The sequence below is a fragment of the Heterocephalus glaber genome, unplaced genomic scaffold (genome assembly GCF_053883595.1).
Source record: "Heterocephalus glaber isolate CG9 unplaced genomic scaffold, H.glaber_assembly_v1.0 deba00001594, whole genome shotgun sequence".
Lineage (NCBI taxonomy): Eukaryota > Metazoa > Chordata > Mammalia > Rodentia > Bathyergidae > Heterocephalus > Heterocephalus glaber.
Genome location: NW_028258369.1, coordinates 5,741,389 through 5,769,257, shown reverse-complemented (window position 1 = coordinate 5,769,257; position 27,869 = coordinate 5,741,389). Strand labels below are relative to the sequence as shown.

The window sequence follows — 27,869 nt, the reverse complement described above, 5'->3', positions numbered from 1 at the left end:
CTATTCTTTAAAGGCTCCCTAACTTTCCTTAGTATTGAGTTGTCTGCCATTAAGTTGGTCTGGGATACTCTGAAAAGATAATCCAAGACAAAGGTCTTCTCAAACTAGGGTACACACACCCCCACCAGGGCCATCCAAAGGCTTTTCAGGAGATATCCAAGCACAGAAAGTTTTAAAGGAATCAAAGTTCAGAACCTCAATTTCCAGTGGTACCCTTTCCTAAAATAAATGAGCTTGAGAAAGCCTCTGTAGCCAAAGCCACCCTTATTATACTTTACAAAAGAAAGGTGCCATCCAAACCTTGGGTATGTTGCATTTCCAGGGGTGAGGGGTTAAGCCTTCAGGTCAAACCAAATGGAAACCTCGTGTAATGACTACTGAAAGCACTGTGAGTCTACAAAGCTTCCTGTGCTTCCCCGGTATACACACATTTCTGTTACAGGTGAAGTCTGGTGATAGAAACTAAACATGGTAGAATGAAGAATAATACAAATTCTAGCTTAACAACTTTGCCTCCTCTTCTCCCAACTATTATCAGAAAACACAAGGATCTTGAGGGATATGGCCCAGGAACTCAAAGTGAAAGGAGCATTGGAAAGAAATATTGAATGCTAAAAATGGCTTTTTCATGTAGTTAAGGGTAAGCATTTTTTCAGCTATTCTCAACACTCATATTGAATCCTAAAAATGGCTTTTCTCTTGTAGTTAAGAGTAAGCATTTTTTCCAGCTATTCACTTCAAAATCACTTTAATAAGCCAAAGCTGTATAGGCTGGTACTGCGGCTTCTCAGAAATGTAAGTGGAATATTTTCTGGACTTATCAAATTTTTTAAGATACACTGGAATAAATGCATGGGTAAAACATTTAGATGACTTTTTTTCAGATTTCGTATGCATCATTTAAAAAGGAAGTTTAAACACCCTATTTGATAAACTCACATTATAAAATATTCCATTTATAGTCACAAATAATCCTCATCCCATTTGATCTTCTAAAATGTTCATGTTCTACCCCCACATAACAAAAATAAAATTACCTACTTCAGAGCAATTACTCTCTAGTAGTATATGCCCTTTTCTATCTTTAAATACATAGGAAAAGTTTAATCATGATGTCTAATAAAGACAATTAAGTTATTTCTGATTTTTATACTTAATATTATATAATTATTCCCCAAAGCCAAACACTAGACTGTGCTACACACCCACCAATATTTAGACAGAAAATGGCATGCCTTTAAAAGTCATATTTATCTCCTCATAAATACCATATAATTTTACCTATAAATTACACTGCATTACTATAAATTAAGTACAATGATTTATTGTCTTCTTTATAACTTATTATATTAGATCTACATTATTTTAATCTTGATTGATTCTATTTTATATAATCCATTCTATAATTTATTTATATAAAGCTTTTTTATAAAGCTGCTTCAAATACATTAATACATTAAAATTAAAATTAAATTAAAAGAGTTTTCTGGTTTCTAGGTTTTTAGTAGGTTTGACGTTGAGGAATAGTTTTACAAATTAGACTACAGCGTATGCTCTGTAAGCTAAAATTGCATACCAGTGTTTTTCAAGGTTTTAGGCAAATGATAAAATCATATTTTCAAAAACTATTAGACTGTCAATGATGTAACGAAATTACCAATATTTCCACTCCCCCAATCTTTTCTGTGTATTATCTGGTTGAATAAATTGCTTTCAAGTAAATGAGTAAGGGTTATAATTAAGAGTCATTTGATAAGTCTTGATATAGCCTTTTGTTATAATTCCCAGAAAGGAAGAAAGAAAATAATTCTAGTAGCTTGTCAACACATCCTTTTGTAGGCCAGGTCATTTTCTATCCATTGCAGCAAATTTGAATGAGGATCTTAATAAATTGTTACTTGATAAGCCATTACAATTAAACTTTGATGGCAGTAGTAATAATAAATTATTTTTGTGATTTTGGGCAAATAACTCAGAAAGAAGTAAAAAAATTGAGTGGCACCATTGTGACAAACTTGTATTTCCATCTATTCATTTGCGTGAACAAAATATTTCAGCATTTACATCTATAACAGGGAAAAATGGGAATAGAATTAATGTGTAGCTCTACATTCTAACAACCAAATTATATTCATCCACAGATATATCAAATAAGGAGATCCCATGCATATCATTAAGAGAGACATTGTTGATCAAATTTATGCTTATTTTTAATAGTTATTTATTAAAATGTATAACATGGTTCTTTGGTTAGTTTGTACTAATTTATATGTTTTTTTATTTCAGAGGAGTATTATATGCTGATAACTAAAAGATTTGCAAACACTAATGCATCACATTAGAAAAAATTATAGGTGAGAAAGAGAATGAAAATACAAGTAGCAGGTGATAAAAGGAAATTTATAAAATATTTGAAAGTTTAAAGAGTTAGCCTGGCATGGTGGCACATGTCTGTAATCTCAGTGCTCTGGGAGGATGAGGCAGGGGGATTGGAAAATCAAGCCCAGCCTGGGTAACTAAGTGACTTAGCAAGACTCTGTCCCAAAATACAAACAAGCAAAGAAACAAAGAAATAAAAATTTGGGGTGTAGCTCACTATAAATTCCCAGGACTACAAAAAAAAGAAAGAATTTGTTATATATATCATAAATGTATGATGGTACATTTCAAAATGTTATAGTTTTCAGACGCCACCAGGTATATTTAAGTAATTAGGTAACTATTTTGTTTTAAAATGCCAATATTGGACTTCTGGTTTCTGGTCGGACATGTAATGAGCTTAGACATCACCATTCCATTCCAACGAGAAGTAAAAAGGAGAAGAAACTGAAAAATCAACAACTCTTCAGAAACAGAGAAATGAGGTCACAGGGCAAACTGATGCCACCCAAATTAGAGACACAGGTAGAGAGGCAAAGAGAATCACAGTTTCCTGTCACTAAAACTCTGAAGGAACCAGTGCCAGGCATAAAAACTTAAATTGACAAACTGTGGCTCAGTGTGGACAACTGTGGGAATTGAAAACTTCACAGGTATAGAAAATTTTAACTGTGACCCACACCAAACCACCTTGAGTTGCCAAAATGCCCCAAACCCAAATGCTGCAGAGATCTCCCCATGGTCCAGGAGCCTAGGACCAGACTGCAGGTGGTGGGCTCACTTGACAAATGGTTTTCCACTGAGGCAAAGAGAAATAAGCAAAGGTTGGTTTCTCTGCCTGCTTTGGGTTCCTTTGGCAGGACTTGCCTAGTAAACCAATGCCTTTCACCACTCAAAGAAAGAATTCCATTCAATAAATCCCTGTGCATTACCCTTAGCAAAATCTGCAGAAGGGTTTCTCGTCAATATCCACAAAGCACCTTTAAATTTGCAGAAGATAATAAAATACTTGAAAAGAAAAAAGTTACACCATCTCTTACCAGCATTTTTTTTCCCTTACAATAGAAGTCTAAGGGTTGATGGGATCTAGTTCTCACAGTGCCATAAAAACTGATCACGGCGAATGCCATGTGTGGTGGTGCATGCTTGTAATCCCAGTACTCGGGAAGCTGAGGCAGCTGAGTTCAAGGGCAACCTGGGCTATGTAGTGAGTTCAAAGCCAGCCTGCACTACATAGTGAGACCTCATCTAAAAAAAAACAAAACTGATCACAGTGAATAGATATACTGCTACAGAAATAAGATGCAGGTCTCCTAGTCAGGTACCTTACCTTTTACCCATATTGACATAGGTAGACCTTCTGTGGGAAGAAAATTTCAATCCACATCCTTCCCTTTCCAGTAAGTTTAGGAAGTAAGTTGGTCCCTTCATTGTGAAACAAGATTACTTGGCTATACCAAGAGCTAGCATCATACTAACTGGTCAAAAACTAAACGCTTTCACTCTAAAATCAGGAACAAGACAAAGACGCCCACTATCACCACTCCTATTCGGTATAGTTCCGGAAACATTAACCAGAGCAATTAGACAAAAGAAAGAAATAAAAAGGATAATGATAGGAAAGGAAGGAGTTAAATTATCATTATTTGCGGATGACATGATATTTTACATAGAAGACCCCAAAAACTCCACCAAAAAACTTCTAGATTTAATAACCAAATTTAGTAGTGTAGTTGGATACAAAGTCAACACTCAATAGCATTCTTGTACACAAATAACAAACTCACTGAGACAGAAATTAGTGAAACAATACCTTTCACAATAGCATCGCAAAAATGAAATACTTAGGAATCAATCTCACAAAGGAAGTAAAAGATCTTTACATTGAAAATTACAGTACTCTGAAAAAGGAGATTGAAGAGAATATCAGAAAATGGAAAGGTATCCCTTGCTCGTGGGTAGAAAGAACCAACATAGTGAAAATGGCCATTCTCCCAAAATTGTTATACAAATTTAATGCAATCCCAATCAAAATACCATTAGTATACTTTATAGAACTAGAGAAGTCATTCCTAAAATTCATTTGGAATCAGAAGAGACCTAGAATAGCAAAATCAATTCTGAGAAACAAAGGCAAGGCAGGGGGCATCACAATCCCTGACTTGAAATTATACTACAGAGCTACTATGACAAAAACAGCATGGTACTGGCAATAAAACAGACCTGAGGATCAGTGGAATAGATTAAAAGATGCAGAAAGAACCCCAAACACACTCAGCTACCCTATTTTTGACAAAGGGGCCAAACACATTCACTGGAAGAAAGATAGCCTCTTTAATAAGTGGTGCTGGAAAAACTGGCTTTCTACATGCCAAAGACTAAAACTAGACCCATGTCTCCCACCATGCACTAAACTAAAATTAAAATGGATCAAATATCTAAACATTAAAACAGAAACACTAAACCAGCTGGAAGAGAGAATAGGTAGAACACTTAAGGACGTAGGAGTAGGTAAGGACTTGAGGAACAAAGCCCAGACTGCACAGGAAATACTACAAAGAATCAACAACTGGAACCTCACCTTATTAAAAAGCTTTTGCACAGCAAAAGAAATCACCAATAGAGTGAGAAGACAACCTACAGAGTGGGAAAAAATTTTAGCTAGTGTCCTCAGACAAAAGACTAATATCTAGAACATATAAAGAATTGAAGAAATTCAGCCCTCCCCCAATTTAAAGACCCAATCCAATAATGGGCATCTGAGATGAATACATACTTCTCAGATGAAGAAGTAGAAATGGCAAATATACACACACAAAAATGTTCAACATCACTAGTCATTTGAGAGATGGAAATAAAAACAATCCTGAGATTCCACCTCACTCCAGAAAGAATGGCTATTATCAAGAAATCAACCAACAACAAATGCTGGCAGGGCTGTGGGGAAAAAGGAACCCTTCTCCACTGTTGGTGGGAGTATAGACTGGTGCATCCACTGTGAAAATCAGTGTGGAGATTCCTCAAAAAACTAGGATTAGAGGTCCCATTGGACTCAGCTATTCCCCTGCTGGCTATCTTCCCAAAAGAATTAAAAGCATCATACCACAGCGATATATGTGTACCCATGTTTATAGTGGGACAGTTTGTAATAGCTAAATCTTGGAAACAGCCCAACTGCCCATCAACTCATGAATGGATAAAAAAGATGTGGAGTTTTTAAAATATATATAATGGAGTACTATTCAGCTATAAAGAAAGATAAACCCGAGACATTTCTAGGTAAATGGATGCACATTAAGGCCATACTCTTAAGTGAAATAAATTGAACACACATGTGTAAATGTCACATTGTCTCTCTGGTATGAGAAACTGAAAGTGTAAATAAGGACCAAAAAGCATAATAGATATTGTGAAATAGGAAGAAAATGTTTAAAATTGTACTGAGTATGAGATACTTTGTTAACAATTAAAATGTTTTATGCAAAAAAGGTACAGTATTATTAGAAAATGAGTTTAGAGATAGATTAGCAAATGAAAATATATTCTTTTAAGATCATGATACACAGTGTATTTACCATTGTTATTCTCTAATTATTTTGTTATGAAAAATTATTTTTTCAAAGAATGGCTTTTATATTTTCTTTATTAATATCTACTTGTATTACATTAAAATTTAAAAAAATTATAGCAGGTCCTCTAAAAATTAAAAACATGACTATGATCTGATCCAATAATACCACTACTGAGTACATACTCAAAGGAAATGAAAGCAGTGTATTGAAGAGACATCTGTACTTTCATGTTCACGGCAACATAATTTACAAAAGTTAAGCTATAGAAGCAACCTAAGTGTTCTTCAACAGATAAATGGATAAAAAATATTGTATATGTACACCATAGAACATGATTCAGTTTTAAAAAGAAGTAAATCCTGACATTGGTGATGGCACTGACAGACCTGGAAGGCACTATGTTGAGCATAAGCCAGGCCTAGAAAGACAAATACTGCATGATCTCAGTCATATGTGGAATTTTAAATGTTGAACTCATAGATGCAGGAAGTAGAATGGTGGCTACCAAATGCTAGAAGGTGAGAGGGCTAAGAAGATGTTAGAAAAAGGATACAAAATTTCAGTTGGGTAGGAACAAGTTCTAGAGTAGAATATGGTGACTATAATTAATAACAGTGTATTAGATTCTCGAGAATCACTGAGAATAGATTTCAAATGTTCCTGTACAAAAAATAAGTATGTGAGGTTAATTTACCTTTCCGCACTGTATACATATTTCAATATATTGGATTATACACAATAAATATATATGATTTTTTTAAAAAAAGACTACCTGGCTATATAAATCTCCATTTCTTTAACTCACTGCACATAAATTCAATGAATTAAGGTTGTCTTAAGCCACTACTTTTAACACAATACTGTTTTAAGTGCTATGGGTCACACAAAGGAAATAAACAATGTCAGTCACTTTCACTTCCCTGGAACAAAATATCCAATACTTGCAACTTAAAGGAGGAGAGATTTATTTTAGCTCATGGTTTCAGTTCGCAGTGTGGTCAGCTGGCTTTGGGGCAGAAATGGCATGACAGAGGGGCGTGGTAGACAAAAAGCTGCACATGACATGGTGGCCAGGAAACAAGAGAAGGGAGGAGCCAGGGAAAGAGAAACATCCTTCCTGGTCATGCTCCCAGTGGTCTGCCTCCTCCAACCAGGTCCTACCTAACAGTATGTTAGCTATAAACCCATCAGTGAACCAATTCACCAATGTGTATAGAGCCCCATGATCCATTCGCCTTCTAAACACATGAGACTTTGGGGAGACATTTCAGATCCAAACCATAACAGACAATGGCCTTGTTTGTCCTTAATTATCCTAAACATCTTCAGTTCTCCAAGGCTTAGAATTAGAACAATATAGCTTTTCTCTTGACTCTCTGGAAAATTTTAGAAACATAAATTGTGTCATGCCACAAATACCTGGAGAAAGGTATTAATGGGAAGCATGAAGCAGTACCTTTGGTGGTGGTATTAGTCTGTCTCTCCCTGAGCATCAGTGGTACACAATCTCATGATGTCATTTCTACTATAATTTTTTAAATGGCATTTTAAATGTCATGCAATGAACAAGTAAGTCAGTATGGGCTGGGTTGGAAGCATTAACAATGTAGAATTTTACGTAGGGAACTCTGAAAGAGGCCCTTTGCAAGAAGTATATTATAAAAGAATTTTCTGGACAAAGAGAAAATGAGCTTCTTACCTCCTACCAACAAGTAGCTGTTGGGAAACAGTGTTTTTGCTTGCATAAGTGCCCTTGCATGACCTGAATGAAAGAGGTCAAATATTCCATCTGCATACACTCTGACAGGCCTGTCAACTGTGAAAAAAAGAAACACTGTTAGCAACACTGCAGAATAAGGAATCCTTGTTGTCTGCCACTAGTATAGTGGCACAAGAGAGATCCTCTGGATAAGACACAGACTCTATGGACCATCAGTTTCACACTAGTGCATGAAATTGACTTTAAAAACAGGTTCTTCTAAAGACATCAGAGCAGAGCAAAAATGAAATTAAGATCAAGTCAGAACACATATTATAGCCAAGAAGAAAGACAAACAAAGAGCACTGGGGAGTTCTCTTGACCCAGAGTAGAATATAAATGTGTGAGACAGCAGAGTCAGCCTGGCAGGAAGATCAAGGCCGGAATAACTGAGGAGCCCAATGGAAAGGACACATGACTATGTCCCTGAGTCTTGTAGTACTGAATGAAGACCCCAAGTCCTGTTCTCAAAGGCAATAATGTGCTGGATTTGCTCATACTCTCAGATAGTAGCACACCTTTCTTCCCACTCCAACTTTTGTTGGTAGCCTGAAGTGAGCCACAGTAGGAGTGTTTACACCACAGAAATTGGCAAATGCTACAAATCAGGGCCTGTTCTCCTTGGAGACCCAGTTGTTAAATATTTACCAGCATATCATTGCATAAAGTCACTCTGCAACCTCTCTGGTGTTATAAGAGTTGGAGGACATGCCCTAAAGGGAGGAGAATCCGGATATACATGCTGCATATAGGAGTGGTGCTCCAGGTTAGAGGTGAATAATCAACATTATAGTTCTTCATAGTCTTGTGGGACACTATTGCTAAGCCAGGCCAAAGATCCATCTCCTTCAAGTCAGAAGGGAAAGTTTGTGGAATAGGGCTCCATCAATTTGGTGGATAAAGCAACTCACAAAATGAGAGGAAGGAGGTTGTCACTCTATTGTACCCCTCATCCTGATAGTCTGGAAGATGTCTGTTTCATTTGTTGGAAGATTCTATTTTTTGTAAACTTTTGCACCTTTCTCCACTCTCAACAAAGGAACTGAAAAGTGAAAATCCGAGAAGAGGATCCAGAAATGAATGATGGGAGAAAAAAAGTAGTTTTTCATATCAAACAGCTCTTGTCCTAAGCACATCTGTTCATCTTTCTCCATGATTGCAACCAACAGAGATATTTTATTCCCCCATCAAGAAGAAGGAAGGAGACCTCTGTGGTCACAAAAGTGTCCTTTAAAAAAGAAATATAAGAAGACAGACACACATGCCTGTATCCCAGCTACTCAAGAGGCTAAGGTAGGAGAATCACTTGAGCCCAGGAGTTTGAGACCAGCCTGGGCAACATAGCGAGACCCCATTGGAAGAGAGAAAGAAGGAAAGAAAGAAAAGAAAGAAAGAAAGAAAGAAAGAAAGAAAGAAAGAAAGAAAGAAAGAGAAAGAAAGAAAGAGAAAAAGAGAAAGAAAGAGAAAAAGAGAGAGAATATATGGATATCCCCCCAGCTGCTCCTATTTCACTTTAACCTTGCCCCTGTTTTTGTTTTGTTTGCAGTACTGTGGATTGAACCTAGAGCCCTCACACTGAAGTACATCCCGGGCCTTTTGGGATTTTTCATTTTGAGACAAGGTCTTGCTACATTGCCCAGGCTGGGCTTGAACTTGCAATTATCTTTTCTCAGCCTCCCGGAGTGCTGGAATTACAAGCATGCACCACCACACCTGGTTAACCTTGTACTTATTGACCAACCTCTCTCTGTCCCTTCTGTTTTTACTCTTCTAAGGGTCTTAAGAAAAAGAAATTAAAGCAAACTTCTATTGAATGACCTTTAGGACTTATATTTTAAATTATGATGATTTCTTATGTGTAATGCAATTCAACTCCATTAATTTACAACGTAAAGAAATATTACATTAATAGATTCAGATGGTACAATGATTCTAATAAATTAAATTTCTCTAATAAAAAAATCGAGAGACTTTAAGTCAGATTAGGAACTGCAGCTATTTTCAATTATATACTCTTTTGAACAAACAGACTTGCCTTCACGGGATTATACTATATCCTGAATAAGGCATAGTAAACAGAAAATGCTTTGAAATAACAAACTGTCTAACGAGGGATCCTTGGTTTCAATGCTTTTATTCAATTTGAATTCAATTGAGGAAAATTTGTTTTAAGATATAAACCCCATGGGAAAGCAGATGGTAGTTTTGTAGAACTTTTTGTTAATGATTCAGAGGTGATAGCGATAAATGAATTCAGAAAGCAAGAGGAAAGAAAAGTAAAGGCAGATGACATAATTACTGAGAAAAAGGCCATTTAGTAAATTTGAAGAGTATTTGCAGAGTTGATTTTGCAGTGAGTTCGCTTTTTTAAATTGTAGTGTGTCAGCAATTTCCAGACTTGCAAAACTCGACAGGATCAAAAACAAAAAAGAGGAACCTGGTCCCTTCTTCTCTTTACCAAATTCATTTCAAGAATAAAAGGAGAGAGAGAGAGAGAGAGAGAGAGAGAGAGAGAGAGAGAGAGAGAGGCACCATGGAATGAAAGAAACACAGATATACCAACTTATTGTTACATGTGGACATTATTCATCTGTCTTGTTCACGCTCCTTTCACCCTTCAGCTCAAAGCCTTAGCATGCTTTCACTTAGCTGAGGACCAGGGCAGCCCTTTGTGATGGACAAAGAAAGGGTTTGAGGTTGAATTCCAGCTCTACCCAGCCAGCTACAACCTCCTTTGACAAGTTACTTTTCAGTTCTCTCAGTCTCATTTGCTTCCTCTGTAGAAATGACACAATAATACCCCTCTCACGTGGTTTTTGCAAAGATTAAATGAGACACAGAGTACAAAGCATCACACCAAGTGGATATAAGTAAGTTTAATTTTCTTTCCTTTTCCCCAGAAAAAAATCCTTTTCTGCCTGAACCTGAAGCTCATCTTTAACTTTAGGTCAAATCTGTTTTCTTTGTAACCACCTTGGTATGGTTTGGATCTTAAATGTCAAAGGCTTGGTCCTCAGCTAAAGGCACTATTGGGAGGAGGTGAAAACTTTAAGAGGTAGAGCCTCATTGGAGGAAGTCCAGTCCTTGGGGGAGTACCCCTGAAAGGGATATTGGGACCCCTGCCCTTTCCTCTTGTTTTTTCTCACTTCCAGCTGCCATGATGTGAGCAGCTTTGCTCCACGACATACTTGCTGCCATAATGTTCAGCCTCAACACAGGTCCAAATCCAGGGGGGGCAAGAGACCATGGACTGAAACCTCTGAAATTGTGAGCCAAAATAACTTTTTCCTCCTTTTAAGTTGTTTATCTCAGGTACAGTGGTACTTCGATTCACAAACTTAATTTGTACCACAATTTTGGAAAAGATGACCATGTTTGTGTTTGTGTGGGAAAGATGGCTGCAGTCATGTTTGTCATCCAATGCAGAGTTCACAAACAAAAACAAAATTTTGCCAAATGCTTTTGTTTGTGAACCAAATTGTTTGCAAACAAAAGCATTCATGAACCAAGGTTCCACTGTATTTTGTGACAGTGACAGAAAGCTAACACATACCTGGACTTTCATTTGGCATCCCTGGATTTATTGCTGGGTCAGTATTTCTCAGTGTATGGCCACCAACTTCAGAAACATCCAGGCTGTTTTTTAAAAGTACAGGTGCCCAGCCCTCATCCCTGCCCTGCGGATGTGGAGAGCAGAGCTGGGAATCTACTTCTTTAACAAGCTTACCAGGTGATTCTTTACACACTAAAGTCTGGAGACAACTGCTCTGAGCTATCTCTTCAAGTTTCTTGTTGCCTGTCTTAAAAGAAGCTCATGAAAAAGTTTACAGCTTTCCTACCCTGCTCCTCACTTCACTCTCCTGATAGCTTGCTTGCTTGCTTTCTCCCTTCCCCCAGTACTTGGGATTGAGCCTAAGACCTTTGGGCCTTTGCACTGAGCTATGTCCCTTGGCCTTGATTTTTGTTTGTTTTTGTTTTCTTTTGCTTTTGAGACAGGGTCATCCAGTTACCCCGGCTGGGCTTGACCTTATTCATAATTGTCCTGCCTCAGCCTCCCAGAGTGCTAGAATTACAGGTGTGCACTGCCATGCCAAGCTTGAAATCTATTCTCAAAGAGAAGTGGAGTGTCAAAGACAAGAAGAGGTCAAGCTCTGCACAAACAGGTTTGAGATCAAATCCAAACTTTACCACTCAACAGTAGTTCTCTAGGTGCGGTCCGTAGAGCAGCACCTGAGGAATTTGTGGGGGTTGTTTGTTTGTTGTTGTACTGAGGATTGAACCCATGCCAACCAAATACTATACCACATCACTGATCTTTTTCGTTTTTTATTTTGAGCCTCACTAAATTGCTCAGGCTGGCCCTGAACATGCAATCCTCCTGCCACCCAAGAAGCTGGGATTACAGGTCTATACCACCATGCCCTTCCTTTGCCTGGAAACTTGTTAGTGGTACACCTTCTTGGGCTCCACCCCACTTGAATGGAATCAGCTGTCTGTGTCTTAACAGTCCTCCAACATGCACACTGTAGTGTGAGAACCACCACCACCTACTAGCTGGATGACCTTGTGCAGGTTCAAAGTTCTCTGAGCCTTCATTTCCTTTTCTATGTAACCCTAAAAGTACTAACTGTATAGAGATGTGACAGTGAAGTGACACAATACATATAAAGACCTTAGTGCATAGTAAGCACTTAATACCTGTCCATTATTATTAAGCAAACTGTCCTTTCCCCCATGGATCCTTCTCCATTTGGGTTGTTTTTTACAATGGCAAGTGGAAACCATGTAGTTATATTATCAAAAATGACTCAACCGGAATGACACTCTTTTACTCCCACTCTCTCTGTCTCTGCACCTGCACTGTTTCTGTTGCACCCTCCTGAAATACTTTTCCATTTTTCTGCCCACATAGTCTAAATCTTACTTCTCCCCAAAGTATCAGTTCTGTTCTGTTCCCTTTCTGAAATCTTCCCTGACCACCTCAGGCCAAATGAATCTACCCTTCTCGAAATTGTCAGCTATCGTCTATCTGTGTCGAAGGATTTAGCCCGTAAGCATATGCATACATGCTACTTGTGATTTTTATTTCCTATCTAATTGTCTCGTCTCTTTAGTTATCATGAAAGCCCTTGGGAGACAGAAATGGTACATCATGATTCTTTTTAAAACTCTTCACTATCCATGAATGCATAAACAAACTTCTGTGGGAAAGCCCACTCTTTTTAAGATGTACTTGAAACTTTTAAAGAGACGGACTTTAAAGAAGAATAATTATAGTAGCTTAGGTTCATAAAGCTCTTCATAGTTTAAAAAATGCTTTGGTACTTTCAACTGAATCTAGCTGTCACAAAAGCCTTGTGGAGCCAGGAGCAGTGGTGCAAGTCTGTAGTCTCAGCTACTCAGAAGGCTGAGGCAGGAGGATCTCAAGTTTAAGGACAGCCTCAGCAACTTAGTGGCTTAGCAAGATCCTGTCTCCAAAAAATGAGGGGATGGTGCTGGGGATGTAGCTCAGTAGTAGAGCACTTGCCTGGATTATGCAAGCCCCTGGATTCAATGCCAAGTACACACACACACACACACACACACACACACACACACACACACACACAATCCCTGCTTTGCACATGAAGAAACATACTCAGCTCTCTTTGATGACTTGCTCAAAGCTGTAGAAGTAATAAAGGGTGGAGCTAAGGCCCAAACTTGGGTACTCTGTTGCATCTTTTATATGGCTGCTTTGAGCAGTCTAGTTTATCACCATTAATGTTTGATGCCTCTACAGTCAACTATCTGATTGAAAGCAAGTGCTGCTCAAATAATGACACCTTTCTGAAACTTGCAATACTGAGACAGGACCCACTTGTTGAGCAGGAAGTGCAGCCTCACCTGGCGTTCCTAAGCGAGCCTGAGCAATGGTCAGTTTTTCATGGGGTGCTTGGCACTGGCAGCTGGTTTCATCTGCAAATGGGGCAGGTGCAGTCAGGGTCTAGAAGGGAAAAAGAGAAAGGGAATGTAGTCTGATGCACGTCCCCATTTTCCAGCACTATCTTCCCCTGAAGTTTGATTTCTTTTGGCTATACAGATAGGATTAAGAAGTAAAATGTCTGCTGAGTCTCTCAGAGAAATATCGTACTGCTAGAAATCAAGACTGGGCAGTCACTAAACCTCCCCCCTCCCCCATTTGTATTGGTGCTACAGAAATAATAAGAGCTTTTCAGTGTCTAACATATATCAGGTACCAGAGAGATGCTGTGGATCTGTTATCGCTTTTAAGTCTCAGAACACTCTCTGATGGATACATGCTTCTATCTTTCTAAAGTACGGGATAATCCTATCCCTGTTTCACAGAGAAGGCAACTGAGGCTCAGCAGGATTTTTTTTAAAAATATGCTAAATCATGCCCTTGGGAAGTCAAAATGCCCAGCTTTGAAAATTTCCCTACCAACGAGGGTAGTCTTCAAACATTTAGACTCACCCACACCTGGGGTACTGGGCTGAAAGGAACGTCATACTCGGAAGCGTGGCACGACATCTCCTGTATTTCACACACACCAGCCTGGCCAATCACAAACTCTGACGTCTCTTCAGTGCAGAGGGCAAGGCCGTTATCTGGACCCTGGGAGGGCCTAAAAGCACAGCAATTCTGGTGGGCTGCAGATAACTGTTACTGTGGTAGCTTCACCAACCACCAATGGCTGCAGGCCCCGCCCCAGGCAGCTTGGGCTGGGACTCTGGGGAACGCTGTGAGAAAGATGTAGTCACTTGGAAGCCTGCCCAGGAAGTGGCCCTGCATTTTTTAGTCAGCCTCTTAAAATGAAAACCTCACTCTGCAGACAGAGGAAGACAAAGCGAGTGGTGTTTTTGTAAACAGGGTAAATGCAATCCAGAATTGTCCATTTGTAAGTCTTTGAGCCCTGTCATTACCACAGTCACCACTATAGCATTTTAAAGCTAAAGTTGACTAGTCACTGTGAAGGTTACTCATAGCGCGGCATGAATCGTTTCTTAGAGATGGAGACAGGTGTTCCTTAACATGAGAAGATTGGACCGAGGAGGGAGCCATCCATTTGAGCAGGGACTGTGACCCACATCTTCCATTCATTTATTCAGTCATTCATTCATCCAAATATATGTCAGGTGCTTCCTTAGAAGCTGAGACTAGAAGTGGGGTTAAGACTGGTCCCTGTCCCTGAAGAGCCCCTGGTCTCCACTGATCTGTGTCCCTAACCCGTCCTCTCTCCCCATTGTAGCACCTTCCCCACTGGAAGTGGGAGTCCTGCCCAGTTTTGTTTGGAGACCTCCCAGTTGCCTGAGACTTTCTTAACCCCCACCCTCTTCTTCAGGACTCTGGAAGCAAACCAAGGCTTGGGACAAGGATTTGGGGAACTGAAGTCCATTATTTAGTTCTTTTTTGGATAAATTAAGGCGACCTTGTAGGCTCTGGGGGACCAGAGTAGCATTTATAATGTGGCGAAGGAATACAGTGACAAGAGTAGAAACTGCCCACAAAACCAGGGTTCAAATCCCCTTTACAGCACTTACTGACTTTGTATTTTAACTTGGTTCTTCTAGTTAAAGGAATTGACACTAAGTTAGCTTAAGGGATGAAGGGTTTATTTTAGGGCTACTCTGGCAATGAGTTTGCAAAAAAGGAGGAAAGGGGCAGGAAGGCAGTCCAGAGTGTCAAGTGCTCCACACTGACCCTATGATTCTTTCTGCCCACTCCCATTTACCTAACATCCTTCCACATTAAAGACTCTGCTGGCTTCCGTTCCCTAGAACTTCAGCTTGAACCATAGCCTTCTCAGCCTCCTTCACATTCCTGTTCCTACGAACTTACTGCTTCTTTCCATGTTTCCAGATTCACATTTCTAAGGTAGGACTAGGGTGTAGCTTAGTGGTAGAATGCAGGAGGCCCTGGGTTTGACCCCAGCACTGCAAAACAATTTCTTACTGCAGAATCTGACTGGCCAGACTTATCAACCAGGAGATGTGGCAAGAAACATTATGAATGGTCTATCATGACTTTAGCAGGAGCTAGAGATGGGTTGAGAAATGTGTTTGATTTTGGGTGCTCTTAAAAGCAAGTTCCTTAACTTATTTGAACCTCAACTTCATCTGTAAAATGAATAATTATCTTGCAGAGTTGTGAAAAACAGAGATCACATGTATAACATACTTGGTACTCAATAAATTGTATCTATTATTATTTGCTGTCATTACTAATTGTTATATAACATATACAATACTGCATGTTTTGATAGAACAATATAAAATGTAGTTCCCTATAGAAACAAGCAAACTGTGATGAATGGACTTTAGGACACAACCCAAATGGGTAAACTGGCTGGCAAATGAGACTAGCTTATATTAATGATTCATTAACCTTTTTTATAAATAGACAGTGAATCTTTTTCACATGCTCTAAAATAAATTACTATTTGGAGATCTTTTATGTGCCAGTCACAAAGTTTATTAAAGAGATAAGTTTGTTGCCATTTTCCAAGAAAGGTGTATTCGAGAGGGTGGTAATTAAAGAAAAGATAGAGGAATTTGTAAAACAACAGTGGTTACTCAAAGTGAAGAGAAGATTTATGTATGCTGCGTATTTTGGTCTTAATTGTTGTAGCTCAGAAGCAAGAAAGGGGGAGAATGGAAGAGGTGGAGGGCAGAGAGAATTCCTGAGCACATGCATGTGCTTGTGTGTGCACAGTAAGTGTCTTTGACAGCAACTGATGTGGAAAGGGAATATTCCCTGTTATATACAAGGAAGTGTGCTTGGAATGGGGAGAATGAAAAAATAAATAAGCCACAGCCTTACTTTCCAGAACATTGTCTCCCAAAGCAAGGAAGGCAGAATAGCCTTTGAGTTGAGAGTGTAGCTCTATATTCAGCAAGACCTAGTCAGGGCCAATTGGCCCTGGGACCTGAGGCGATTTTTTTTTTCAGTCCAAACACCCCAGATTACTATATTTTTAAACTCCTCCTTTTTGGGGCCAGATCAAGTCATTTTTTTCCTGTTTTTTTGTTTTGTTTTGGTTTGGTTTTTGGTACCAGGGATCGAACTCGGGACCTTGTACTTGTGAGGCAGGTGGCGGAACCACTGAGCTAAATCCCCGGCCCATCAAGTCATTTCATTTATAAGAAATTCTATGCTCTTCAAGTTCTGCCTCTTCCACATAAACAGGCAGACTAAGCTCAGAACAACTGAAAGTAAGAGGGCCAAGGACCTGGTAGGCAGCGGGCAGACCAAGGCCACCACCTATTCCGCACCATTTGCCAAAGCTGGAAGTTTCCGGGGATATTCTGCTCTAGGCACTGCATAAGGTATAAAGCTGGGGCCCAGTTAATACAATAGCTAAATCTGAAGCCCCTACTTAGTACTTGTGTTATCTATCTATCTTTCTCTAAATGTAATTGCTTACTTAACTTTTATCACAGCTCCACGAGGTAGGCGATATTTCTGCTGAATTGCACAGGACCTGTCTCCCACAGTGACACCGATTGCTACCAAGAGCCACAGCACTGGCACAGTCCTCAGGTTCAGTTGCCTTTTTGGCTCCCTCTGAACTAAGGAAACACTCAGGATTCTCACACAATTAGGATGGAGAGACCTCAGAGAAGAGATGCTGAAATTCCTGGTAATTAGAGAAGGGGGAACCCAAACAATTAATTGAGGAAATAAAACCATGTTACCATGATTTTACTCAGACTTAGTGAAATGGGTCAGATGAAGCACATGTAGTTAATGACAACCTTCAGCCTCTCAGTCACCCAGATCACATTTTCTAGTCCTTATTAGCACATGCTACAATTTTAATTGATGCTAGATGCTCGGAGGGTGTATAAATAAAGGAGGGAAATAATAAAGGAATAAACAGAAGTGGCTGTGGGGCAGCAATCTTCCACAGTGAAGGCAGCCCTTTTAGAATGGGAGAAGGTATTAGTTTCAAAAGGTATGCTCAGTTTTCAATAATTTCATGTTTAGAATGAAAGCCTTATTCTTTTCAACATGCAAATTATAGAAACCAAGCCTCTGGACTGGTGAGGGTCATCAGAGGATAGATTATCCCCCCCCCCCCCCCCGCAGAGTCACATCTCAAACTCAAGGTTGACAAAGTACGTAAAATTTGTGCTTAGCAGGACAGTGAGGATGCTAAAGGTTACAGAAGCCCTGACCCAGTGCCCTGGACCTCACATGTGCAAGACACAGACTTGGAGCCAGGTCATGATAAAACTTCTACCTAATATGGGAGTTCAGGAACACAGTCATTGAATGTGAATTTGCTGCCTGTTTGTCAAGCAAGTTTTGGTTATATAAAGTGTATTATAATACCATACCAAGCCATATTCCCCAACAGGCTTTATTTTGTTCTAGGGGGTTGAACCCAGGACCTTCACACTGAGCTAAATCCCCAGCCTCCTCCTTTTTTTTGACAAATTATCACTAAGTTGCTAAACTGCCCAAGCTGAGCTCGAACTTGCAATCCTCCTGCCTCAGCCTCCCAGAATGCTGGGATTATAGGCCTGTGCCACCACATCTGGCTCTACCATGCTTTCTTTTTTTTGGTACCAGGGATCGAACTCTGGTCCTTGCGCTTGCGCAGCAGGCAGCGAAACCACTGAGCTAAATCCCCGACACTCTAACATGCTTTGTAAAGGGAAAGACATTATATGTTGGGCATTTCATTTGCAGAATCTCTTCAGTTAGATCTTGTCAAATATTTACTCAAAGCAAAAGCTATTAGGTACCATATAAAACATACAATGTAAATATTACTTGAGCACAAAGAATGGCTGGTAGAACCTGTACTTAAGCAACATGCATCACTGACTGATGACAATTAGGCCAATCAAAACCATAAATTGAGAATTTCAGGAAGACATCAGACAGTATGTTCAAAGCAAGGGGGAATATTTTGAGGGGGATTAATTACAATGTGTCTTTTATTGTAATAAAGTTTTAAAACCTAAACTGTCTCTGTATTTTTTGATCACTCCTTGTATATCTGTACTGACAGGGAATGATTTCTAAGATATTTCATTGAATGCAAAAAGCAAGTCACAAAACAATATGTATACATGCTATACAACATGAGGCCACTTATGATAAAAAGAGGGGGAGAAACCAGGTGTGGAAGCACATGTCTATAAATCCAGGACTCTGGGAGGCTGAGGTAGGAGGATGTCAATTTCAAGCCCAGACTGGGCAACTGAGTGACTTAGTGAGATCTTATCTCAAACTAAAAATAAAAAAGGGCTAGGGACGTAGCTCAGTGCAACCCTAAATCCATGGAAGGGGGGTAATTATGTAGAAATGGCTTATAACTGTGCTCATATGGCAGCCATGGTCAACATATGGCTATTTAAATTCAAATTATAATTAATTAAAATTGAAATATAAAACAGTTTCTCAGTTACACTAGTCAGGTTTCAGCTGCTCAATAACAGTGTTTGGCTAGTGGATACTATATTGGACAGTGCTGAAAAAGGACATTTATATCATCACAGGAAGTTCTGGACAGCACCAGCCCAGAAGGCTGAACACCAAACTCTTAATTGGGGTAAGTTACCTCTGGGGAAGGAAATTATATTTGGAGGGCTGAGATAAAAGCTTGTTTTCTCCATATGTCTGTTATTTTGCCTTATTTCACAATGAGAACGCATTCATGTAATATACACCATGTAAAAATAAATTTAAAGAAATATTCCTCTCCTATGAATTCAGAGTTCCAGGAAATTTAATCCAGGCTCAGGTATTGTGTGTGTGTGTGTGTGTGTGTGTGTGTGTGTGTGTGTGTAGGGGGTATAATTGTAAAAGAGTATTTTGAAAAACAGCAACATATGAAATGTTTAGAACTCATTTGAGCTTTTTAAAATTTTTAAATTGCTCTCATAGTACCTACCTATTATTCATTTTGTCAGCATCTAACAAACAGTACCTGAGTACTTGTGTGTCAGGTACTTTTCTAGCTTCTGAGGATATATCAGGGGACAAAGAGGACAAACTATCCTGCCCTCATAACACTGAAGGATGATAAAACAAGAAAAAAGAATGTGAAATATGTAGTATGTTAAGAGGCGATTAAGTACTATAGGAAAAAATAAAGCAAAGAAGAGGAGAAAGAGCAGGGGATAAAACTGTAAATACAGTAGTTGAGGAAGCTGATATGTGTGTAAACGTATAAAGGATCTACTGAGCCATATGGAGAAAGCTCTGGAGAAAGGGCATTATGGGCAGAGAAAACAGCTAGTGCAAAGGGTGTGAGGCAGAAGTGTGCCTGGTTCTTCCAGGAATAACTAGAAGGCCAGTGTGCTTGGAAGAAACAGACAAAAAGGAAAACTAGTAGGGGGTGTAGACATGAGGCAGGAAGAAATAGAGGAGGCCAAGGCATGGGGCTTTTAGGGTGCTTGTAAGGACTGTTTTTCATGCCAGGGAGATGGAAGCCTGAAAGAGTTTTGAAGAACCCATGTTCTGATCTGACTTAACTTTAACAGCACTATCTGGCTGATGTGGTAAGAATCAACTATAAGAGGTCAAAGGTGGAAACAAGCACACCACTGAGATATCTGGTATAACCCTCGGGCAAAAGAATGTAGAGGCTGGAGTGAGAGCAGTGGAGGTGGCGAGAAGCTGCAGGTGTAGCTTAGCAGTAGAGTACTTGCCTTGCACACATGGAGTCCTGGGTTTGAAACCCAGCCCCACTTTAAAAAACAGTACTAGCTGGGTAATGGTGCACACCATAATCCCAGCACTCTGGGAGGCTGAGGCAGGAGGATCACCATGAGTTTGAGGTCAGCCTGGACTATATATGAGCTCAAGGAAGTAGTATTCAGATTCTGGACAGATTTGGGGTAAGTAAAATTTGAATTATACTGGATGTAGAGTATGAAAGAATAAGAGGAGTCAAGATAATTCCAAAGCAACCAGTCTGAAGAACTTGAAAGACTGTGTTACCATTCTGTAGGATGGAGAAGACACGGGAAGGGTAGGTCTAGGGTGGGAGGAGCAGAATGGAGAGCACAAGAATTCTCTTCTAGCCAGATATGGTGGCACATACCTTTTCTCTCAGCACTCCGTGAGGCTGAGGCAGCAAGATCGCAAGTTCAAGCCCACTTTGGGTAACAACAACTTGGCGAGACTTTGCCTCAAATTAAAAACTAAAAAGGGATAGGTATATAGCTCAATGCAAAGGCCTTGGGTTCAATCCCCAGTACCAACACAAAGAAACAACTGTTCTCATTCATTGGGTTTGACGTGCCTATACGATGTCAGAAAAGTAAAGATGTCAGGAAAACAGTTAGATGTACAAGTCTGGAGTTTGGAAGAGAAGACTAAGCTAGAGATATGGGTTTAGAAGCTGACAAAAATAAGTGGTACTTAAAGTATTTGGACTAAATTCACTCATTCAGCTATGGGTGTGAGCGCACGAACAGGAGAGGCCCAGGTGGTCAGATGAGAATTCATGTATTTATGCTCCTTCTCTCCCCCACTACCATGGCATCTCCAGGAAAGCAAGGACTTGATCTAGCATATTTATGGCTCTATCTCTACTCCCTAGAGCAGCGCCTGGCATATAAAAGGTCCTCAATAAACATTTGTTGAATGGAGCTAGAGAAAGAATGGTTATTGATAAAGATAAAAGTAGCCTTTAAACACAATAAGAAAATACATTTGGGGATTTAGCTCCGTGGTTCCAGCGTTTGCCTTGCAAGCGCAAGGTCCTGAGTTCAATCTCCGGTACCAAAAAAAAAAAAAGAAAATACATTTACCAGTGTTTTAGATTTTCTCATCATCATAGTATATATTATAGAAAACTTGGAAAAACTGAGAGAGGAAAACAAAAGTAATCAATAATACTTCCTGGAGACAATTTTTGTTAACACTTTCTATATTTGATTTCAGTCTTTTTAATATGGCATACATATATATCAACTTTGGAATCTTACTGCATAGACTTTTTTTCACTCAATAGATCATGATTATTTGATTACATCATTTAAATAGTTTTCAACCTCACTAATTTTGAGAACTGCAAAACCTTCCACTGAATAGAAAACTCATAATATGAATACTTCTCTATTGTTGAATATTAAATTATTTCTATTTTACTAAAGTAAATAACATTTTAAACATAGCTCTGAACCTCTCATTATTTCCTAGGATAGATGCCTAGAAGTTGAATTACTTAGATCAGGGTTATGAGCATTTTAAAAATAAACATTTGAAGAACATTTTCACATGTATTGGTAAATTACCTTCTACAAAAGCTGTATCATTTATACTCACATTACAATGTATGAAAGCCCCTATCTTGCTGCCATCTCACCGGCAATGTGTATTATCTTTGTCAATTTTATAGACCAAAAAGTGGCATCACGCTGTTTCAATTTGCATTATTTGATAACAAGAAAGATGGAACATTTTTCAAATGTTTATTAGTCATTTATAGTTTCTTCTGAAAATAATCTGTCCTTTCCCCATTTTTCTATTGTTGGGAGTATTTTGAAGTTAGTTCAAAGCAAAACAATAGCACAGTTAAAAGGTTATCTGAACTATCTTTTTAAAAATATGTTTTCCAACTTTATTCAGAATTTCCTCATCAGAACTCCATTTTTTAAAACCAGTGTATAAATACCTGCATCTAGGTCAGGCCAGTAATTACTGCTGTTCTGGAGATCAGGGGTCTGAATTTTTTTTTTTTTTTTTTTTTTTTTGGTACCAGGGATCTAACTCGGGACCTTGCGCTTGCAAGGCAGGCACCAGAACCACTGAGCTAAATCCCCGGCCCCGAGGGGTCTGAATTTTTAATATGCCCTGGGATACAGGTTCTTTAAAATACTGAGCACCCATAAACCATAACTCCCTCCAACGTGGCTACTGCTGAAACCCCATGACAGCAAATTTCAAATAGCTAGGAGACTCCTAGTACTATAAATAAGACCACATTTCATTAATTCTGAAGTGTATTTTCTCCCTTATATTTCAACAGCTCTGAGATTAAGAGAAGCAAGTCATACAATAAATATTGTCTTAAAATCAGTGGTGGCCAGGGCCGGTGATGTAGCTCAGTGGCACAGAACCTGCCTGGCAAGTGCGAGGTCCTGAGTTCAATCCCCAGTACCAAAAAAAAAAAAAAAAATCAGCAGTGGTCATTTTTTCACCTCTGAAATGAAAGTGCAAAGTACAATTAATAGTATCTTAGATTCATGAACTACAGGGATGCTATTACTAAGAGAAAATAATTTTTACTTCCAGATACAAAGTTTCATACCCCAAATCATTTTTCTTAGGTAACTGAGCTTAAGGAGTTTATAACAAACATCAACAACAATCATGTATCATATTCATGTACCATCTCCCTCCCCCCCAAAAAACTTGAGGTCACTTAGAAAGAGTAACATTTGAAAGTTTAAAATAATAACTGAGATCTGGGGTAAAGGAGGAAATATGGGTTTTTAAAAATCCAGGGTTGAAATGAGCATAGAGTAGTGCATATCATGGTCCTCAATATTTCAGAGAGGTAGGCCACAGAAATGGCTTTAACTCCCACCAGTCATAGCAAAGAAGAGAACAAAGTCAATACTGTTCTTAAGCAAGAAACAAAATAGCTTGTTGAGGAAAAACACAGTCCTTTCTGATGCCTATTCTGGAAAGGGCACGGCTGGGTGACACTGTAGCAGTAGCTACATGTTCAACAATAATCCCCTGATAAGGCCAGTCTTGTTTTTCATGTTTGTTTTTACAGTGCCCTCCTTGCAAGGCAGAGCCTCCACGCCAAAAAAAGCGCATTTCTACAAGAGGCCAACATTGCAGTCTGAAACTGCAATTCTTTCTCCCTGATAGCTGAATCCAAGGGCAAGATTAAGAATATCTAGACCTATGGATTGATGGATTGACTTTGGGTTTTTGAGACTGTCTCATTGTTTTTGAGACTGTTCAGGCTGGCCTTGAATTCACTATGTAGCCCAGGCTAGGTTTAAACTTGTGGTCTTCCTACCTCAGCTTCCCAAGTGCTGAGACTACAGGCATGCACCAACACATCTGGCTTAGTCCAGTGATTTCTTATGTGGGATGGGCAAGACAGTTCACTGGAGAGAAACACTTGTATTTATTCCATGTCAAAAATCAAGAAAGGAAGCGTTACTAACATCTAATTCTATTATATGGATTTACACTGGCACCCATCTCTGTCACCACCAAGCATATGAGGCGTCCTAAAGGAACAGTACAAATTGAGTGGCCTGCCAGGCCTGACATTTTCATTTGCCTTCAGCTTATTGCAATACATTGCAGTTCACCTGAACCATAACAAATGTCTTTGTAGATTATATTTAGTTTTAAGTAAACCAGTGCTCACAAGATCAACAGGTAGCTTAAAACATTCCCGCAATGAAGTAGGGAAGCAAAGATAACACAAACACAAGAACACAAGTGAGTGATAAGAAAATAGCAGAGCTGGCCCTTTTACTCTTTGTGTGAATTCTATATCAGCTACATTATCAGGTATGAGCAGCAATGACCTAATCTCATCTGACAAGACAGCCAAATCGAAAATTATCATGCACTGCCTCGCAACCGGAAGGACCCGAGTTCGATCCCCGGTGCCAAAAAGAAAATTATCATGTAGAAGACTATTAGAAATATCAGCCACCATTAACATTAAACTTCACCTTGAGCATACATTGCACCTTGAGATATTAGCTAATGATGGTATGAAGCTATTATAATTATCATGATACTCTAAAATGAAGCACCCAGAACATGAATACAAACTTCTATGATTGTTTCGTTTCCATGTTTTGATCTTTCAAGTCATGTGATATTCAATGTAGTACTTCACAAAATATTGTTAATGATGTTGAGAAGCCTTTTTTGAGTTTCCCATGATTCAACAGAGAAAAAAACCAAAGTCCTGTACCACTGCGAAAACATCTGTTCTTCGTGCCACAGTAAAACTAGCTGCTCTAATGTGTAAGAAAAAATGGATGTCAAACTAAAGTGCATTCCCTTGTCAGCAAATATATTTAGAAGACATATAGAAAACATTGCTGAACACTGGAAGAAACAAGCATTAGAACAAATTATGCAGTGTAGGAGGTTTGCTATATAGTTAGATGGAAGTACAGATATTTCTAACATGCCTCAAGTTGAAGTATTTGCTAAATTCTATTTCAATAATAAAAGTCCTTTATTCTGAGCCACTAAAGCAAAAAATCTTTCTAGAAAGATACATTCTGCAAAATAGCTGACTTCTTTAGCAAAAATAGTATTTTATGGGAAAATAATATAATTACCAGTAAGGTGACTGATTTGCCCTGGGACCTCTGAACTCCCACCTATTTGAGAAGTACCTTTCTGTCTTCTTGTCCTGAACCTTTCTCTACTGGCTCTCTAAATGTTGTTCCGCGGGTTCCATCCTGAAAGACTGTGAGGTAAAATAAATTAATTTGACCAGATTTCATGTGGAGATAGGCAGATGTAGGGGAGATTCTAATAGAATTAATTCGAGCTCTTCTGTTTTTCTCTCTCTGAGAAGCTGGTAGGATGGCTCAGGGTCAGTTGCTTTCTAGAATTAGCCCTGTAGTTCCCGAGACACTCTTGCTAATTGTTGCCACTCATTTCCTTCTGAATATAGAAACTGAAGAATATAAATTGGGGACCATGGATTTTAATTCCCAGATTACCTGGCTAGAACTGGATCGGTCCTAGAAATAAGGAAAATTCAGTTCAAGGCCTCAACTAGGCTACTTTGGGGGCTGGATATACTGGCCCCTCATGGGATCAAGCACATTGAAGTTCTGTTGGCAGCCAGGAGCTATAACTTTAAGTCTGCTCAGACACCACTTCTTAATGTTATCTATTGGATCAGCAGAACTACCTGGAAATGGGAACTATGTGGTAGAGCACATTCTTTCTCTATTACCATGGTCAGAACTGCTCCAAACTTTTTATTAAAGAATAATATAGAAAAGTAAACATATCCTAAGCATGTGGCTCAATGAACTCTCACAAACAGTACATGTAACACCCACATCTAATAAACCAGCCACTGCCAACATCCATCCTATGCTCCCTCCACTCTGCTGACTTCTAACACTATAGGGGAGTCTGCCTGCTCTATTTTACAGAAACAGAATTATGTGGTAATTATTATTTTATGTCTGGATTCTTTCATCCAATATTATGTTTGTGAAACATGTCAACATTCTTTCGGGTGGTTGTACATTCTTCATTCTCATTGCTATACAACATACTTTATCCATTCCTTTTCTGCTAGGCATTCAGGTAGTTTCCAGTTTGGAGTAATTATGAATAATGCTGCTACAAACATCCTTTTATTAGTTTTTTGGTGGCCACATGTACATATTTCCTAGGAGTGTAATTGCTGGGCTAAAAATATTTACATTTCTAATTTTACTGAGAAGAGCTTGGCCATCTGATCTGCTTCTACTCCTGGTCCTGGATGCAGAAGATGTGATATGGGAAGGCTAAATCCAGCATAGCTCACATCTTGCTTCTGAATCACCTGGGGGCTCGAGCAGGTGACTGTGATCACTGACGTTTAAAAACTATGTGTAGTAGAAACTGGGGAGTTTAGAAGTCAGACAGAGCTCATTTTGAATCTCAGCTTAATTGGCTAGTATCTGATCTTGGGAAATTATTCTTGGCTTTCTTACTGTACTTATAACATGGGGTGTGGTAATTCTTTTTTCATAGGTCTGCAGCCTATTGAAATGTGATAACACATAGAGAAAATTCAACACATTGCCCAACACAGTTTGCACTATGAATTGTTATTCCATTTCCCCAACTTGCCCACAGAGAAAAGTGAGTGAGACCTCTAGCCTTGAACCTTGTATAGAACAATTACCTTATAACTAAACAATTTGAAGGTACAATAAAATTTATTATTAGGTGACTGTGCCCACAGTCAATATTAGGCACACTTAGAAATGAAGCACAGAAGCCTGTGTGTAACAGGAATGGGCTTTCAACATTATTTGGTTGGCAATAAGCTGTACAAATCATTCATGATGTTTCTATTAACCTATTATTGCTGTTGTTATTTTTCTTAAATGCCAGTTTAAATAACCCTCAGCGTCCTTTTACGCTGATGTCAGGTTCAGCATGCATGAATTACTGAGTGGAAAACAAAAACACCAAGTCAAAGACTTTGGCGGGAGGGAGGAGATTATATGAAAATGAATCCCGCTCAATAGGCCAGCCCTGTGCAGCCCTGCACATTATTACACAGGCACACACTACCAGGGCTCGCCGCTTTATTTTCTAATCACTGTGTTTTCAAGTCTGCCTTCAAGATCGTTGAGTGCTAAACTGTCTTTTTATCCCCAAGCAAGGTCAGCTTCCCCAGCCTCCCATACAACCTGGTTCATGCTGTGATAAAGAGGAAGGTAGGAATGTTAAAACAATAATACTATGGTCTGAGGCCAGCAACGGGTAATCAGACCCTAGCAAGGTAGAGGCTGTTACCTGGGAGATTATTGGAAGAAAATAGGTCTAGCTTGCAATGACTTGGTTTGTTCCTACCTTCCTTGTTTCTCTTTTTCATCCTTCCCCCATTGATCAAACAGAATAACTCCTTTCCTGCCTTTATTTCCCTAAGGGTCATGGAGAAGCTTCTTGTGAGCACCAGCGGAAGACAAGAGTCCCTAGGACTAAGGCCTGCCCCACTGCTGGGCTTTAACCCCAAGTATTGAGCTTAGATGGACAGCAACTGTTAAGACAGTCCCCTTTTGTTCAACATCATCCTACCATACCTCAAAGAAAACCCCATGTTTCAGACTTCAGTATTATAAAATAGATAAATGAAGAGACCATTGTTCACATTAAGAAAAGATTCAACATAGGTTTCTTTAAACAATGAATAGAATATTCCAAATACAATTCAGGATACATTCAATATTTTTGAGAAAGCATCTAAAGAATAAAGTGGAAGACAATGAAGAGGTTTATACAGCACTATTGTGAAATTCCAATGTGCTTTATGAACATTTGTTATTCATATTTAGCCAATGAATCTTACTGTAAGATTGTCCAACCTATTTTTATACCAAACGAATAAAAACCAAAATGAAGATGAGTAGTAGGGTAGTCCTGACTTTTGCTAGAAGAATCAGGTCAAGCAGAGAATACT

The 27,869-nt window shown here is 39.0% G+C and overlaps 1 protein-coding gene across 9 annotated transcripts in view; it reads right to left on the bottom strand.

The window, feature by feature from the left end:
• Pcyt1b (phosphate cytidylyltransferase 1B, choline) overlaps positions 1–27,869 on the bottom strand; it is a 100,706-nt gene that overhangs the window by 34,682 nt on the left and 38,155 nt on the right. For 2 of the 9 annotated variants that reach the window (XM_013068315.3, XM_004872230.3), the window contains exons 2-4: positions 14,186–14,336; positions 13,597–13,696; positions 7,651–7,767 (exon numbers count right to left, since the gene is read on the bottom strand). In XM_013068315.3, coding sequence (XP_012923769.1) covers positions 7,651–7,767; positions 13,597–13,696; positions 14,186–14,242 — 274 coding nt within the window. In that variant the 5' untranslated portion in view covers positions 14,243–14,336. Of the gene's footprint in view, positions 1–7,650; positions 7,768–13,596; positions 13,697–14,185; positions 14,452–27,869 lie in introns of all 9 variants that reach the window. The other 7 variants (XM_087193614.1, XM_004872229.3, XM_021250183.2 and 4 more) reach the window with 6 other exon arrangements.